Source organism: Stenella coeruleoalba, assembly GCF_951394435.1.
Source record: "Stenella coeruleoalba genome assembly, chromosome: 18".
Taxonomy (NCBI): domain Eukaryota; kingdom Metazoa; phylum Chordata; class Mammalia; order Artiodactyla; family Delphinidae; genus Stenella; species Stenella coeruleoalba.
Window position 1 is genome coordinate 44,663,297 of NC_137164.1, and position 19,592 is coordinate 44,682,888.

The 19,592-nt window shown below is 33.4% G+C and overlaps 1 protein-coding gene across 4 annotated transcripts in view; it reads right to left on the bottom strand.

Annotated features, from left to right (window-relative positions):
• Window positions 1–6,269: 6,269 nt before the first annotated feature.
• DACH1 (dachshund family transcription factor 1) overlaps window positions 6,270–19,592 on the bottom strand; it is a gene marked incomplete at both ends in the record, with an annotated part of 412,420 nt that continues 399,097 nt past the window's right edge. For all 4 annotated transcript variants that reach the window (XM_079902827.1, XM_079902825.1, XM_079902826.1 and 1 more), the window contains one exon: window positions 6,270–6,307. In XM_079902827.1, coding sequence (XP_079758953.1) covers window positions 6,270–6,307 — 38 coding nt within the window. The remainder of the gene's footprint in view (window positions 6,308–19,592) is intronic.

A 19,592-nucleotide genomic window follows, 5' to 3' on the forward strand; every position in this document is an offset into this window, starting at 1 on the left:
ACAAATGTTGGTAGGGGAGGGATAAATTAGGAGCTTGGGATTAACATATACACACTACTGTATATATAAAATAGATAATCAACAAGGACCTACTGTATAGCACAGGGAACTCTACTCAATGTTCTGTAATAACCTAAATGGAAAAAGGATCTGAAAAAGAATGGATATATGTATATGTATAACTGAATCACTTTGCTGTATACCTGAAACTAACACAACATTGTAAACCAACTATATTCCAATATAAAATAAAAATTAAATTAAAAAATTAAAAACAAATGTTAACAACTTAATAGTTACCATTTCAGTTTCTACATTAAAAAAAAATCAGTTTGAAATATATTATTGGATGTGAGTACACCCAATAAGTAGAAAATAGAGATGCATTGTGCTAGAGATGTATCAACCAACTTATCTTAATCTGTAGTAGTAGACAAAGTTTGGCACACAATTAGCATTGTTGAAAGAGCAGCCAAAGTGCCTAAGAGAGGTGGAAACTACTAGCAAAGTTATCTTAAAGTTCTTGATGAATTACCCTAAAATATTTACTTTTTATCTGGGCACTAATCTTGCTACAGTGTTGAATTCCATTTTGATTTACCTGTATTCTTGTAGAGCATATATATTGATAACAGCACTTTCAATGGTCGCTCCAGGTATTACGTTCTGTATGCAAAACTTATCACAAGTCTACTTGTGTTGATTGACATTTTACCAGTTCAAATAAAGCATAGAAACATTGCCTCCTTTCACATGTAATTTCCCAATTACAAATTAATTGTCTTAAATATTCCTCTCCTCCACATTGAGAATTACACCACACTGTGTCAATTTTTTCTCCCACAAACCTGGAGTCTCTCCAAAGGGAAGGGCTTAGGACAGCTTCTCGAAAACTAGATTCTAGGCATGAAAACTCGAGGGGTTCTCCCCAAATGGTATGGACTGTGAAAAATGTTTGGACTGAGGTCATTCAGAGGGAATAAGCTTCAGTAATGATTGAAATAGAATTTTTACCTCCCTGTGTAGTTAGTTCTAAGGTCATATTAATCAATAATTTTATCTAGAAAAAATAATGTGACTTCTATTAAACATGATTGGGAGGTTTGTAGATTCATATTCAATTCAGAATTAGATTCACAATGCTAGAATTACTTTTTTAAAATATATGAATTATTGTATAGATTTTATGTAATTTTTATGATTTTAAAGAACTATTAGTTGTCCTTTATAGTGTCTGCATAGCTCACAATGGCCCCCACTCACTCCAGCTACCCCCCTTACCCCACAACAGAAGGCCCACTAGTCATTTTCTATGTAATACTTGCCATCCTCCCAGACAGTGGTCCTCAACTTCAGCTGCTCATTAGAATCACCCTAGGAACTTAAATATCCCGATGCCACAGCCCCGATCCCCAGAGATTCAAATTTAATTGGACACAGTAGTTTCTAAAATTCCTCAGATTCATCTATTTGTAGTGCCAAGCTACCTTACTGCCATGTGCTCTGACTCCAGACAATTAGAACTCAGGGATTCTGACTTAAGACAAGAGAGAAAAAATGATCGGTTCACTTCGGTGGGTGTGGTCGTATGCTCCTGAATAATAGAGGAATCAAGAGGAACATATGTCAGCAATGAGAGGAGAAAGAAGCAGAGTCACTGAGAGGAGCAGAAAGATGGAAGTTGAAGAGGAGCCCTGGTCCCTGGGGGTTGGTTGCAATCCTGGCTTGAGGTCCCATGTGCATCCCTCCGTCGTCCTAACCAATTCCTTTTGTTCTTTAGACTTGCAGGAATTCGTTTTGTTACAGCCAACCAAAGGAGTCCTAACAGATGCAATATTTCAAGCCAAAATCTCTAGCTCATCAACCTATAAATGTAAATGATGCTGCCACTACAAATGTCACTCATTACCTAACACACTCATTTGGCATTTAGGAATTTATGCTCTGTGTTTGAATCATTTTAGGCCATTACTTGCCCTAGCCACATAGATGCTGGATGATAAGAATTGAATATTGTACCTCTATACTCAATAATCTGAATATTAGGAATTTACTGTTTGTTGATGATTTTTGCAAACAGACTACTTATTTAAAACAAAGTTTGTGAGCCTTGGTAAGAAGAGTGATGTGACTGAAATACATGAAAAATAACATGAAAAGAAAATGTATTCATCCCCTTTCTCAAGCTCTACAGAATTGTCTGACCCCCAAACTGTCTTATATTAGTCGCTAGAAGATGAAGGTACAAAATGGGTCACCAGATTGTTACCACTTAGTAGGAAGGCGTCTAAGCCCATGCCCTCTTAATACTAGCTCTATATCCATGACAGCCTAGAAGATGCTGACTGAATCTTCTCTTGCTGAAAGTAAGACTTCCTATTCCAACAAAATTATAAGCTCCTCTGGGAAAACAGCTATGTTTTCATTCATTACAACATTTAGCACAGTGCTTTGTGCAGAACAGAGGCTTTATTAATGAATCTGTTTAAAGGAATAAATGAGGTTTGGTTCAGCTTTTATATACCAGTTGTACATATGAAAGATAAATGTTAGCACCAAGCCTACACATGAGGAAAAGTGATATATTTACAATGTCATTTACAATAATATTTTAATTCTATTAACATCCCTACTTCTCATATGTCAAAATGCAATCCATGTAACTTTTATTTATAATTTACTCTTCTCTAGTAATAAATAACTTTTGTCATATTGTAAATTTGCTAATGCCAATAAAAACACATGGGGAGAAACCTTAAATCATCACCAAATGCCACTAACATCCAGAGGCTGTATGATGTTCTAGTACAAGTCTTAACTGACAAAAACATATGAGGACAGAAGACAAAAATGTGTTTGTAATGGTCATATAAACATTTGAGGTTTTATTAGGGATAAATCATAATTTGTTAATTCATTGAAATAATCTCTTTAGACAGAAAAAAATTCATTTTCCATTCTTTTGGGAATGTTTAGAGTATTCACAGAGATAGTAACCCAGTATTTCTTTGAGTGCTGCATTGTGGATTGATAAAAACATTTATATATTATTAAAGGCTATAGGAATTGCAAAGTTTCTAAAGGCATTTTTTTCCAATGATAGAGACTGAAAGCAAAACACTGAGTTAGAGTTACAAATCTACACTCTTATAGATATGGGAATAATATATTTTGTTCCATCAACATGTCTACTTTACATTATTCAGCACAAAGCTTTGTGAAATAAGAATCATGGGAATATAAGAATATAAAGGAAAAAGGTACAAATAACAGCTTCATAAACTGAGAAATGTACATAAATAAATCATGTATATGTGGGCAGTTTGCTTAGCTGGCAAGAAACAAAATATGGAAAATCTGCTTGTTAAACAATAACTACAGAGTGTGCTTTTATGATGTTTTTCACCACAGTGATTCATATTAGAGATAGAAGCAGTTGCATGTTAAATAAAATCATTGAGCATTGTTCCCTTCATATTGTAAAGAGCTGACTTATGTTGTTTTGAGATGCCTCCCATTAGAAAGTGAATATTCCTTCAATGCTATGCATTTCACAAAATTTAATAAAGAAGAACTGTAAATAAAGTCACAGGGAGATTTCAGACAGTTTTATTAGGAGATTGTTGAAAAGAAAAAGAAAATTAAATACAATAACAGTAAACGTGGTTCTCACATTGAAACCAGGCTCAAGAACTAGGCTACCATAGAAAAATTTCCAATTCTTGCATTATGATGTAAAAACAGATTTTTGTACAGATTTTGTACAACAAAATTCGTAATAACCTTTTATCATTTTTAGAAAACTTTAAATATATAGATAAAAATAGACAATTTTCATAGGTCCTACATGAAGATGAGTATGTTCTGTTCCAAGGGCTTGCATAGAGCGCAAATGTGGTTATAATATAGAACAACCAGACATTAATAATTTTAGGATTACAAAAGCATGGAAACCATAAAATGGGCACAATTTTACTTGTTTAAACCAAAAAACAAATTTTAAACCAACCTGTATAACTAATAAAGGGGAAAAAAACTTAAGTTACAGACTTAAAATAACATTTCATGACTTGCAATATTTACAACATGTTAGTAAGATTCTCTCATAGCATATAGCTGATAGCTTTTTTCTTTAATCCTTGCTAAAATTTCCTTTTATAGCAAACCAAACACTAAAACATTCTCAAAGGTCTGGAAAGTATGTATTTTAAAACTATTTAACCTACTTAACAGGTGACTCTATGCAAGAAGCGGAGCAATGGCTGATTTTACTACTTATGGAAGTTGTATGCTTTTAAAAAAACTTTCAAAAAATGTATGATTCAAAAGCTTGCCACAAGTTCCTCTGTTTTAAGTGTTGTAATCCTTTAAAGACTGCATACAGGGAAAAACAAGAGATACATACAACAAGGAATAGAATCTCTTGTGCTCAAATAACAAAAGAAGGTTATGGAAGAACTATGCTTAGAAAACCAAGTTTCTACAAAGCATTTACTAACAGTGTTTTAAATAAAAATATTGCTCCCTTTTAAGCAAGCTAAAAATAGGAACTGTATATATAACCTTTTTATTGCATTAAAAATGGTCTTAGCTGGTTAATAGCGAGCTACACAAAAGAAATATGTTCCAGTATTGCAAGGAAGACCTAAAAAACTATAGAAGCTTAGTGCCAGTGTATCTATAATGTTAATTTCTTTTCAAATCATTAATACCCAATGAGAACTATCTTTAAACATTTTTAAGCTAGTTTTCTTGGTCATTTAAGATTTTGCTATTTATGGTAATAAATAATGTTATGATCATAAAATTGTAAGATGACAGCAAAATCATAAAATGTCCAGCAACTATACTGATTCACGTATCAGTCTTTAAAGGTGTAACTCCAAATATGTAAAAACAAAGAGAAGGTAACTTCAGCATGTAATAAGCACTGTTCGTAGCTTGACTTCCAGTTATCTGCACAAAAGTGAAAACACATACTGTAACTTTCAAAAAGACAGTGAAAATAACACGTAGGCACCCTTCCCTCTGACCAGGGTGGGAAGCACAACACATTTTAACTTTATCACTCAGCGCTACATGGTATTGGACTGATACATCAAGGATCAAGGGTTTGTTAGGTTTTGTCTTTCAGCAACATTAACATAATATGACATTAACATATAAAAATATTTCTGGTGTTTTGATTTACTGTTCAGCCACAGTCCATTCTCAATAGTGCAGTTTGGGGCACTAACTAGGGTTCAATATACAAATAAAAGTGGCTGACACAGAGTTCTGATGTCACCAGATGCTTAAGATCTCATTCATTAATACTGTGACTCCAGACAAATATTTACATGCCTGCATGCGTTAAAACCAGAAAGGTGTCTTTCTGACCAACAGGGTGACAAAACGTATTTTCTAAAATTTTCATTTTCCTAAACTCTAGTGTACTACTGCATACATAATACCTTCCTTGTATGTTTTATGTTTATATACTGTACATGTGACCAACAGTTTGAAGAAGAAGCATAATGATCATTTTAAATTCTATATACCACTACCAGTTTGGAATGAAAACATGTTACGTTTATATATTTTTAAGGAAAAAAGACCTTCGGTGAAACTTTTTGGCTTATCTCCAATGCTTCTTTTCAGGTATGCAAAATGTTATTTCACGGGGTTGTTGTCAATATCCATTTGTTGGTCTTTTGGAAAGTACATGAACAAAAATCTTCAGGAGAAAACCCACAATTAGAGAGTTTAAAATAGAATGTAACAGAATATTACTCTTTGATTTATTGACTTTTTAGGAATCCTCTCTGTCCCCTACAAGTTCATTTCCAAGTGTTCTTGCTGGTTTCTGGAGGACATAATTCTGTAAGTCTGGGTGACCAGTGCTACAAGCGTCTCTTGATGTGCTCAGATACAGAATTTTCAGAAGAGGAAAATGGTTCATTCCATTAAAAAAACAAAGCTAGGTCTTATTGAGACCTGCCTTTGACTCCATATACAAGTGTCCAGCAGCAAAGTTGCAATTATTAACTGTAAGAAGTTTGATACTTGTACATTTACAAACATTCTCAGGTCTCTGGTATGAACCACAGGTGAAAATCAATGAAGGAAACTTTTTTTTTTGTAGAATACTTAAACTTTTAAAGAACATTAATACACAAAATTGAGGAAGTTCCCTTAAAAGGACTTTATTTTTTTCCCAAACTTTCCAATGACGAATGTCTGACTGCGAAGTTCTTTACTATAACATGGACTTCTTCAACAGGAAAGATTCAGTACATGACAGTAGTTTTCAAGTACAGTCTTCCATCTAAAAATGAACAACAAAAAATAATTACTTATATGACATCTGGGGGACAAATGTGAATATAAAAACTACATAGCCTGATATAAAATTTGTGGGTTTTATTCTATCTTCACTTATGTAGGAAGTAACATTTTTCACATATTCTCAAAGTTAATTTCATAGTTACATTGAATTGAAGTGACTGAAAAGAATACAACGTTTCTAGTTCTCATAAATATATATTTGATATCAGTACAGAGCACTCAGAAAATAGATAAGAGTGTGTGTATGTGTTTTACTGATATGCAAAGCTAGTTGATTTCTGTTGAATGACAATTACTTCCTCCAAGCTTGCAGAACCAAATTTTCTTTGAATGCACTCAGATATATCTACATCAGGAAAGACTGAGCTCCCATCTTACTTCTTAGAGGTGTTGTTAAATATACCGTGTAATGTAACAGTTGTGCACATTTGTTGCTATTTATGTGAAAGCCACTTGGGTTATTTCATCAATATCAATGAACTATAGCTTTTCCACCTTGAAGTGAGATTAAATGAACAATTAAATATTAATATATTACTCAGCTTTTACCTATTGAGAAACACACAGCTATGTGAAAAAGAAAAGTAAATCAAATCTTCAATAAACCCACTTGAATGAAGCAAAAATAAGGAATTAAAAATCCAGAGGACAAACAAAACAAAACATAAGCCTGTTTCCCAAATGTAACACTCTCCCAACTGTCCACTTTGTGGTGTGGTCTAAACCTTGGAAATATTTGTACAAAATCTGTTTAAATTTCACGTTTTAATATCTACAGTAGAAGGTAATCAGAAAAGTAAAGTTTTCCAAAATTTTTTTAAATGTATATTGTAATGTAAATGTTTGCAAAATGTCTGATAGCTTCAAGAATTAAAGCATAAGGAAATAGAAATAGCCTACAGTAAATTTAGGAAATAGAGAGTCTAAATATTTGCAGATTTCACCTTCAACGATAAGCTAATTGAGTGCTTATACATAATCTGTGGTAGATACAGTAATTAGTAAGGAGCTTAAAACCAATGTTAAACTATTTTTCTACTTCACAGAAATATTGGTGTGCCTAAGTTTTATATTCCTACAACATGTTTTAGCTTAGCGTCATTTGTACAGTTGGACTATTACTTCCAGGATGTTATGGAATGCTGTTTGGCTTATTAATACAGTCTAAGCACCCAGTATATGTTCAATAAAATGTGTTTGAATGAACGAATGAATGAATAAATCAGATATAGCTTTCATGTGATTTATACAAAGTAGATAAATAAACCTAATAAACTAATATTATAAAAATAAACTGAAACTTTTCTTTCATATTCTTAGTATCATGTGGCTAAAAACTGGACCTATTAAAAGATAATTTTGATCTTAATGTTTTATTAAGAAAAACAACTAAATTGTTTTAAAATTTAGTCATAGAAATAACCAAAGAGGTAGAACACTGATGTTTTTAACCAAAATTTTCTAATTTTTAGTCCTTATTTAATTTATCCCTACTTCTCTCTCCTTCCAATTATCTCAATATTTCTATCATGTATTCACTTAAGTTGAGGATATCATTCTCATTCTTATTTCTTTTTTTTTAAATAGACAACGTTTCCTAGGATTAGACGGGCGGAGAGAAACATTCTCAATTTCCCCTAAATTTAAATTTTATTCAGTGAAGTCCTTCAAAATACTTGTGGAAAAGAAATTATTTTCTCAAGATTAACATTTCATTCTATGGAGTTTTAAAGAATCTTGGTACATTAATGAAAAAAAAATTATGGGATTTGCTGGTGGTCCAGTGGTTAGAACTCCTCGCTTCCACTGCTGGGGGCCCAGGTTCGATCCCTGGTCGCAGAACTAAGATTCCACAAGCCACAGGGCACGGTCAAAAAAAAAAAAAGGTTGTTAAAGAAAAAAATTAAAGTTTTGAAAAATTGTTTTCTAATCTTCTGTGATGTCTGTAGCGTATTAAGTAGAAGGAATGTAGTAGCAAAGAATGGATATATAGAAATTATTCATTAAGTATGAATCATTGTTTTAAAAGGTCCACTAGCCAAATTCTTCACCCAAGTGCTATGTAATTTGCTACTGACTTTCTTCTCTAACCTTATATGTTACCCCTCTCCCTCAGTCAGTGACCCTGGCTCTCCTTTTCATAGAATGGTGTGCCATTCTACATATGGCACACCAAGCTCTGCACTGCTTTGGAGTATTCAGGCCTGTTATTCCTTCTAATGCCTCAAGATAAGTACCTCCTCCTTCCCCACTTACATTGTTGCTCCCATCTATTAAACTTCTCTATATAGAGTCTCCTATTTACTCTCCAACACAAGCACCCTAAGAATTAACTCCATAGCACTTTGTCTCACTTTGAAGTTACGTATGGGAAGCTTCTTACATGGCGAGACCCGCAAAAGCAGCAGCCATATTTCTTTTCCCATTAGTATCAGAAGGAGAGTGCTTCAGCATGATGCTTGCCTTAAAAGTTTTAATGCAGTCTCAAATGTTAAACTTTCAGAGAAATCAATTACTTATGCTTATGTATTAAAAATAATTCCCTTTAGCATGTTAGAAATTTTAAAGTCTGTCTGAAACTAAATTTTAAAATAAAAATATAGTAATTAAAATTATAGCATGAATAATTATTTTATAAGATCCTTTAGATCATATACAAAGCATGTTTATAAAAATTATATACATTGTATTTATGTGCTCAGTACTTGATCTACTATAATAATCTACTTTTAATAAATGTCTCTTTAAATTTTTGACTAATGTTCCTAACAGATGGACAAAAGCATCAAGCATTAAAGATGCCAGCTATAAAATAGATCCAAACTGCTATAGTTAAGGCATTTCCATGATTAAATAATACTTACACATCAGAGATTATCTGCCTTAGAATTACCTGGAAACAGAAACATACCAGGCATAGACAGACCCTAGAGAGTAACTCCCTCTCCCTTTGTCTATGGAGCCTAACTTTCAAGGCAATTCTACCATATAATTTTGTCATCTTTATTAAAACATACTTATGGATAATTTAAAGTCTGTAAGAAAAAAAAGGTTTAAAGTAATTTTATGTTGGTCCAGAGAAGTTATATTGGCCCGCCAACCCGCAGCAAATAACCACATATGGATGTACCCAGAGAGCTACCAGCAGGCTTCTGAGTTATGGGACTGTAGGTTTATCTCAGGCTTCTGATAACAAACCACCGGACAGCAAGCTGAATGGCAAGGGTGCTAGGAAGAATACATGGGCCCATAATTCAAACTGTGCCATGTTTTTTTACGTTATGTAATAATGGTGCCAATAATCTTTCCTTCCCCAACTCTTCAAACAGCAGGCAACGTGATGGAGCCCTAGAGAAGGCCCCGTAAAAACAAGCGCAGGATGGAGATTATTGGAATCCCTGAGTATTTTCATGGCTAAGACTTCATTATTCAGAGGTGTGTTGTTTGCATCTGGAAACTCAGAGGCTTATTCATGTTTTGTTTTAATGGCTGCCCTTTGTGCATTATACGTCCCTTCTAACTAGATAATCTCACACCTACTCACCATTTCCTATATTGTCTTTATTTCTGCATTTGTTGGCCACAGAAAAATATGTTTTCCTGATGCTGAGCAGTGTTTATGAAACAATCATTCCTTGATATCTCAAACGGATGAGAACTTTTTTAAGATCAAGTAAACTGGCAATAAAGGCAATAATGATTACCAACAGTATAGCTAATATTTTCTGAGCACCTATTGTGTTCAGGGCACTTTATAGATTTTAAATCTAAACTTCTCAACAACTCAAAAAAATAGGTATTCTTAGTGCCTTTTACAAATAGGATATTAAGGCTCAAAAATGTTAAGTTATCTGGCACATTTTCAAAGAGCTAGTGAATGGAAGTGCAGTGATTAGATATTTGTGTGAACCCAAATCTATTCTGTCACTTCCTCTAATAAGCAATTGCAAGATCACTGGAGGAAATACCCTGTCTCTGATTTGCAGAGGTAAGGGACTGACTCTTGGATACCTTGGTACCATCAGCCTCCTTGCTTTGTGAATCTGTCCCTCACCATTTTCTCAGAAAACAGAGGTTTTCTTTTAGTATGCAGAGCCTCAACTGAACAACTTGAAATCAGAACTAAAATTCTTATAGTTTGGTTTCAGAGAAAATATCTTCCGTTGACACAATGATTATTTGCTTTCGTAAGGGAGGTTGATATGAAAAAAATCATCAAGTGACACTTTGTGCATGGGAGTACTTAATTAAAAAGTCTCTTCTAATTAAAAGCATGTGGGAGTAGGCACTGAGTGAAGCTATTTAGATTACAAATTCCTAATAGTTCCAGAGTTCATTGTGATTTGATGTTTACAGCTCTAATTTGGTGTATAAGAAAGTATCTAGGTCACTGAATAGTTTATTGCAGGTGTGAATTTTTGTATGCTGCTTACTGTTATTATGCAGATTTGGATCTACAGATGAGTTAAAGAAAAAATTTTAAACTCTCGATAAAAATGAATCTCAGGTTTTAACATTAAAGTTGAAATCTTCAGCTCAGACCATTAAACATAAAGATTCTATCAGTTATTTGTTAGCTGTGGATAAGGAGGGAGAAATGGAGAATGTCACAAAATTTCCAGTTCTGTTTTGTATTCATGAATTAAGTTTGTTCTGTTTTAAATTTAATTTTTATTTTATATTAGAATATAGTTGATTTACAATGTTGTGTTAGTTTCAGGTGTACAGCAAAGTGATTCAGTTATATGTATACACTGATTTAATGTTTTTGCAGCTACTCTTATGTGTAGTTATTTGTAACATCTAATGCATATAGACAGATATATAATTTAGCTTTTATTCCATATATAAAACTAAAGTATTGAATAGCTTTATCATTTACTTTAAAAAACTAATGATGTTTGTTCAATAACAATCACAATATATGATGAGATTTTATATTAGAAGATGGCATACAAATTGGAATCATTTCAAATTACTTGACACCAGAAATCCAATGCTTTCATTGTATGAAAACTAAGTGGAATCATTAACAAGGGAGTATGTTACTGAAAAGTATTACTCAGTAGGCAAATAGGTATATATTCCAGTTTTGAATAGAACTCCCTTGCAAAAACATCCACAAGGATCTTTTACTTGCCTTTAGCACAAAGGGCGTAATAAATTACATTTCCTGTTAGAAAGTAGTTTTATTAAAAATGGCATCTATTTGTTCAAAACGTATATCCAGACACCTGTAATCTAATGAAGTTTGCTGCTTTCACAAAACAGTTGCATGTGCCCTTATCTCACCCCTCCAGAGCTGAGGAAAATACGAACATAACAGAGGGCAAACATATAAGATCATACATCTAGAAAGTTTAATATTTACATAAATAATATTAGGTCAATATGAAATATAGTAACCCTGAGCTTCTCTCAACAGAATGTCTTAATCATAAAAAGTAAGGGAAACCAAAACAAGTGATGAAAACAAATGTTAATGATTCATGTGATATTTGATAAGACAACGAAAGGAAGTCAAAATAAAAGCAAACAAACAGGAACAGATGGGAAGGATCTTTGTCAAGTCATAACCCTTCTTCTAAAACCCCTAAAGGAAGAAGCTAATTAAAGAAAATATTGTTTCTTGCTTTTTTTATAATTTTATATTTAGAGTAAGAACATTCTGCTACTGCTGAGGCAAAGAAGCAGAGACACAAAGTCTACATTTAACATGAGAAATATTTTAAGAGAGATTGATGTTCAGCACAAGCTCTTTTACAAGAGAATACTGGGTAAATATCATTTCTTCTCATGAAATGCAGATAATAACAGTATCAGTGATTTCCAGAAGTTATAGTCAAGGTTGTGTTCAAATATAATGAAAAAGTAAAAACTGAAAAAGTTGCAAAAGATTTTGAATTTTAGGTATTTCAGGGTGATAGCTGCAGAACCTGAGGCCCACAGAGCTGGGTCAAAGTGAGAGAGGACTGAATCCCAGATCCCTTTTGAATGCTTTCTCTATAAGCACCCAGTGCCGTTCTAGAGAGTGGGCACGGACTATGTGTAAGAAGGCACACCAAGTTATTCTGTCTATACAAGCCAAACATACTAGTACAAGCAGTAGATAATGGATTACTCAGTAGACCAACATGGCCCAGCTCATTTGAAATCAGAGTAGATAATATGTTTATTACAAGGCTAGTATGAAGTAAAGCTCTTGACTGCAGCTAATATTGCAAACAAAAATAGTTTTATAATTGAGAACTGCTTTTAAATATTTTTCAGTTTTCTTCAGAGAAGAAAGTACATGAGAGAACATAGTCTAGTTTAAAACATGTCTGAGAACAGAGGATTATCTAAAGTTATGATATATAGGTTAAAAGATAACCACATTTTTAGACAAAAATAATGAAAGTGAATCCCTGTCCTTTACATGAGAAGAAACTTTGTATTAGACTCTAGGTAAGCACACTAATAGGGGAGAGACCTGAACTTTGACAATTTGACAAATTGGAACAGGTGGAACTAGACTTTAGTTCTTGGGAAGCTAGAAGGAATCATCACTGGGCAGCCTGATCTAATCACACATTCTTTTAAAATGGGAAACTAAACAGACAAACCAGTAATGAAAGCTGAGCTGAAGAACGTGGAGAGAAGGCATTTGAAGATATGCAGATGGCTATGGTTAATCTTAGCCAGCTTGGAGTTATTTCGCCAACTCCAGCCCTGGGCAAAATACATTTTCCAGGGCTTCCCTGGTGGCGCAGTGGTTGAGAGTCCGCCTGCCAATGCAGGGGACGCGGGTTCGTGCCCCGGTCCGGGAGGATCCCATATGCTGCGGAGCGGCTGGGCCCGTGAGCCATGGCCGCTGAGCCTGCGCGTCCGGAGCCTGTGCTCCGCAACGGGAGAGGCCACAACAGTGAGAGGCCCGCGTACCGCAAAAAAAAAAAAAAAAAAAAAAAAAATTCTTGTTGTCAGTATCTTAAAGAGTCCCTTTGCCTGAACTTCAGGCTCAACTATGATGTTGATGCTCTCTGTGGGCAAAGAGGAATTTACTATCAAAGGTTAAGATAATTTTGGTTTAGTGGGTATTAAATATCTTTTATTCTGTAACTCAAGGATATTCCCCAATTGGGGTAGAAATCTAGACCCTGTGGTTCTATGAACTGATATCTATTTAAGAACTTAATGTTCTTAAAACCATATCTCCATGATTACAACCAAGCAAATTTGATTTTTAAAACATCATCAACTATCTACTGCTTGTCTATTCAACAGGGAACAGGCAAGTCTATACTTCATGTTAAAAAATTAGCCCTCTGACAAAATGTTTTAGTTGTGAACGATCAGCCTATACTCATGCAGATAGGGTTTGGATTCCATACATTGTATTACTAGGACCTAAGTGTTGTTACAACACTTGTCATAGAATCCAAACTCTTGTCCTCTCCTAAGTTGTTTTCACTATGCCAATACTTGTACAGCTTTGCTATCTTAGAGAAATTGATTAAAGTCTAGCTATAATCTCTTTAAGAGTAGGTAACATACCATATGACTTTGTGTATTTCTAGCACCTTGAACATTGCCTGGAACCTGGCAAGTGCTCAATAAATACATACAGAAGAAACTATCAAAGTAACATTACAAAATGAGGGATGGATATTATGCACCTTTGGATATTATACCTTGAAAAGAACACAACGTCACTTGGGTAGTATACTGGCTTAGAATACACAACCTGATCTAATCATGAGGAAACATCAAATGCAAAATAAGAAACATTCTCTTAAGACTTTGTTTCAAAAAAGTCAATTTTACAATTTTTTTAAAAGGCCAAGAAAATGCACAAGATCAAAAAGACTAAAGAGAAATTACAACTTAATATAATGTGATCCTAATTTGGATTCAGGAAGGTTATAAATGTTATAAAGGACATGATTGGGTCAAATGACAAAATTAGAATTTCAATGTCAGTTTGAATAAAAGTACTGTGTCAATGAAATATTTACTGGGCTGATAAATATGCTGTGTTTATGTATGAGAGAACATCCTTATTTTTAATAAGTACCCTGTGAAATACGTCTGCGTAAATATAACAGGTAAAGAACCATGATTTATACATCTCACTCTCAAATACTTCAGAAAATACTACGCAGATAGAGAAAATTATAAAGCACATGGAACAAAACATTAACAATAAATGAATCATCGTAAAATGCTTATAAGAGTTTTAATATTTTTGAACTTTTCTATAAGTACAACTTTTTCAAATGTAAATTTAACAAATAAAACAGTTTGCCTAAGTGAAATGAAATTTTAATACATCACCAATATCAGGTATTTATTCATAACTAGTTGAAGGTTTACGCTGTCCACTATCCACATACACTTTTTCACTGATTATATGGGAAGTATTCTCATGGTAAATATGTTTTCTGCTTAGGAGCAAGGTTTTGAGAAGTCCTATTCAAGTATTAGATAGTAAGATGATGCTTAGTGATTTTCTTAATAGAGTTCTTCAGAAAAACCAGGTTCAGATTCATGAAACTTAGTGGACTGAGGGTATGCATATAAGCTGGATTCTGGTCTCTTGGTCCATTATGTTTGAATGGTAAATTTACAATTGTAAAGTTTATGAAGTCTACCTAACTGTATTACTTGTTAGTTAGTGAGGGCTGTGTATGCTAATGTGCACTTGTTGGTATAAAGAAATATTGTTCTGTTTAGCTGTTTGAAGCACAGGTTATCTTTTAAAAGTTTATGAGAAACAAAAACAAAAAGCAGACATTGTTAAAGTTTTGTTTTATTTCTAAAACAAAGAAAAATTATATTGCTGCTAGGTCTACTATGCTAAAGTATTTTTTTGTGTGTGTTCTAATCAAGTATTCATTAGTAAGACGTGAGAATTCATCAGAGAGGCTAATGTACCATCAAGTGAGAATGGGGTACTTTGCACTTAGGTTACCTTGTCCTGATTGGAAGGTGAGACCTCCCAACTTCAGCAAAGAGAAGCACAATGGAATCTCTTATTACTTTCTCCATTCTTCTATTCATTTCTGGGAGAACAAAGACTAAGACACAGGGATGGAAGGAAATCATTTGAGGGTATATCTGAACCTTAGTGATGATGGAAAAATTGTCTACTAAGCTTAATAAAAATGGAGCATAAAAAAGTGATGACTTATTTGATAAAAATAAGATACTGCAGAGAAGAGAAACAAGGATCTTTCAAATCAAGCATCTGTATCCTTTAGAACTGCAAGAAACAATCAAAATCTGCAGTGAATAAATTGAGTTTTCAGAAAAAATGTATGTGTTATCTCTTGAGAACAAACCAAAGGTGGCAATTAGAAGGGCAGTTCTTATCAGAGCCTAGTTATTTTCTTTTAAGTTTGGCAGAACTTTTCTTTTAAAAGTTTAGCATTTTTATGTTTCTCTATTTTTTATAGCATGACTAATACAGCAATTTTAATAAAATTATATTTGTTTAGAGAAGTAATTGTGAATGAATAAAGTTCTAAATACCTAGAGCTTGATTTAACATTTATACAATGCTGAACCAAAATTCTGGTCTAGTGCTAAACTTAACAAATGTCAAACTTCAATGAAAGCTCTCAAATGTTTTCAGTAAATATGAGAATTGTTTTTAACTAAAGAAATGGCACTTTTGTGGGGAATAGTTTTCTTAACATCTCATCCAATGGAATCAAGTATTTAGACCACATGTGGGTGAGAACACTAACATGCTATACAAGAACTCTTAAATAAGATAGTTCTCTGTGCACTAAACTCTAAAACTAATACATAAGGGATCAGTTCAGAGATGTGCAGAGACAGATTAAAGAGACAGATTATCAAACAGACAAGAAACTGTGTTGACAGAATTATCATATCTAAAGAAAGAATATGAGAATCAGTTGAGTGTTTGTCAAACAGAGTTGATCAGGCAAGTTTTGGCAAATACCCATTAAAACATGAACCAGGGATAAGGTTTCCATCAAAGACTGATGTGGACATCTGGTCTACCTATACGTACATTCCTGAACTTATAAAATATTTGAATTATATAATACTCATTGGTCCGATCCCATTCTCACCAGGTAACTTGACAATTTTATTTTTTGCATAGCTCTCTATGGTAGGAATCCTCTAAGATGGTTAGCAATGCCCCCTGCTACCTGGCAGTCACATCCTTGTGAGATACCTCTCCCCTTTAAGTGTGGGCTTTATCTAGTGACTTGCTTCTAATGAAGAGAATATGGCAAAAGTGATGAAAAGTCACTTCCAAGATGAGACTATAAAAAACTGTGACTTTCTGCTGGCAGACACTCTTTCTCTGGATCTTTTCACTTGCTTGATCAGATGAAGTAGGTTACCATGTACTGAGTTGCCCTAGGAAGGGTCCAGGTGACAAGGAACTGATGATGGCTTCTGGCTAATAGCCAGCAAGGACCTGGGACCCTCAGTACAAAACCCTTGAGGATGTGAGGCATGCCAACAGCCATATGACTGAGCTTGGAAGTACAGCCTGACTCAGTTGAGTCTAGAGATGACTGCAGCCCCAGCCAAAACTTTTTTGCAGCTTGAGAGAGACCTGAAGCATAGGACCCAGCTAAGCTACTCCCAGATTCCTCACATACAGAAGCTGTGAGGTAATAAATGATGTAAACCATGAAGTTTCAAAGTAGTTTGTTGTGCCACAATGTATAATAAATACTCCTTCTTTTATAAGAAAGATGTGCTGGTCAATGTCACAGGTAAATATTTCAGTTCTTGTGACTTACAGTGTTTTAGTATATCTTAGTTTGCTTTCTTTTAGAACACAGAAAAGATTGATAACCCAACTCTGCATCTTGTGGAACTCACCAAGCCAAATGCTGCCTGTGAGTGCTCCTGGAAGTCTGCCTGCATTTCACAGAAACAGCAAAACCAAGTTGCATAATTCCCAGTACAATATTTCTTGTCTTACTATATCAAAATAAATTTTAAAAACCTCTCTGGTTTGCTACTAATGGAATAAGTTATTTTAAATCACAGAATATTTATTTTCACAATTGTAAAGGATTTGTTTTGCTCTTTAAAAATATATATATATTTTTGTGGAAGTGGAAATTATTTGTATTACCTTAGGGTACTTTGATTCTATCAGGAATAAAACATAGATATTCCTTACAGATTGATGATCTTATTTCACGATATATGGTGACCTTCTCAGAATTAAAGACAGTAACTTTCAGTAGTCCAATCCTTATATTAAACTTATTTCAGAATAATGACTGTATCATCAAATCACTTGATCCAATGTGACAGAAGTAACCATCCTAGGAAATATTATAGCTCCATACTGCTGGAATTGTTACAATTTAATGAGCTATCAAAAAAGAAAAGAAAGAGAAGGAAAAAAAAATTCTAGACTCTCTATTAAAGCCACCTAGAGATCAGACAATCTTTGTAATGTTTTTCAGAATCTTTGGTTCAGTAGTGGTGACTGGCTAAGTTCAGTTTTGGTTAAATCTGGTATCTTGCAATATTTGAAGCAATATTATTATACTGCATGTTTTCCAAGGAAACAAACATAATTCTTTGCAAATCGATCAGGAAAATATCAACAAAACAGTCACAAACAATAATAAATGTAAGACACTAAATGCTTTCTAAAATGGAAAGTAATAAAAAAAAGACAAAATGTGCTATCACAAAAATATGCAATGCTAATAGACAATTTGGCATTTTATAAATTTTCTGTCTCTGTATACACAAAGAATTTCAGGAAACATCTGAACACTCTAGACTTACTTACAATTTATGTTTAAGTTCCAATTAGTTTTCAGCATATATTAAATCCCATGAGATTGCCAAATTTCTTTAATACAATTTCAAAAAATAAACACAAAAATTATACAAATAAACATCTTAAGTATAATAAATGTGCATATATTTAGAAGGAAGATAAATGCTGATATATATATGTTTCAGGCCAATTTTGAAATTCTTCCCTGGGTCATTGTAATATAGGCCACTATTTCCATTAAAATTAGTAGCTTGTGGCTGTGGTTACTGTCAGTATTGCCTTATTCTCCCATCGCTAGCAATTGTGACATGAATAAATTAAGTTTTATCACCATGTAGATCATTATATACTGAATTAAGGTTAGATTTCAAGAAACATTATGAATTTAAGGAACTCATCTAGGATTATGTCAAAACTACTTTATAATAAAATCTTTATTTTTCTACCATAGGGACTATACACTACTCTTAATTTAGGGCTATTTCTCAGTTGCACTTGGACAATACCAAATTGTTCAACCAGGAATGCTTATTTTATCTTAATAACCCTGATTCATTTCAGTTGGACTTCAGTTCCACCTCTTTTTAAGGTAACTTACTTGTACAGCATAAAAATATTAAGTTGTAAGTCTTGGATAATAAACCTTGCCTTTTCTCATCCAGTCTTTGATAGATAGCATCATGGTGTCTGAATGAGGAGTTCACTACTTTATCAGGCTTCTTTAACAGGTCCTGTTTAGGAGTTCAGTACTCAGATGAGGATTCTCTAAATGCTGTAACTCTAACCAGACTCTTGATGACTCTATTACCAAATGCCTTATGTATTGAAAAATCATGGTGCTCCTGAAGCTTAAAATAAGACTAGTACTATTTTGGCAGATCACAAACTTGTTGTGATAATTCAGAACACTATTATATGAGCACTTTTTCTTTACTTACCAAGTCTAAAAAAATAAGTGTAATTTTTACTTTCCCTTCATCAAAATAAGAGTGCATTATACTGTTCAAATGATTGCAAAGAATATCAGTGCATTAGAGGGAAAAGCTAACAATGAGAGTAAATGTTTGCTGCATTTTTTTATGACTCTATTCAATGCAGTTTGATTACTTGAAAGGACCATACGAAACAATATCATGAAAAATACATGTCTCTTAATGCAAAGTTGAACTGACAGTTTGTCATAGGTAAAATCTGCAGAATCAACAAAGATGCAAAATAACTAAGTCAAAATATGAATTATCTAATATACCACTATGTATTTTTAGCCTTCTTTATTCTAATTTTATGTATATAATATAGCACTGGAAATTTTTTGGTTCCAGTTTTATTACACTCACTTTAATGGACAAAATTCAATGCTGAGTAATCCATCCTTTCTAACTGCCATAAAAAAAGCTACATTATCTTTTCTCTATTTAAAAAAATATGTATTAGGTTATTCATCACAAATAAGGATGGTGCAAAGTGAGAGAAATCTGTTAACTCATAA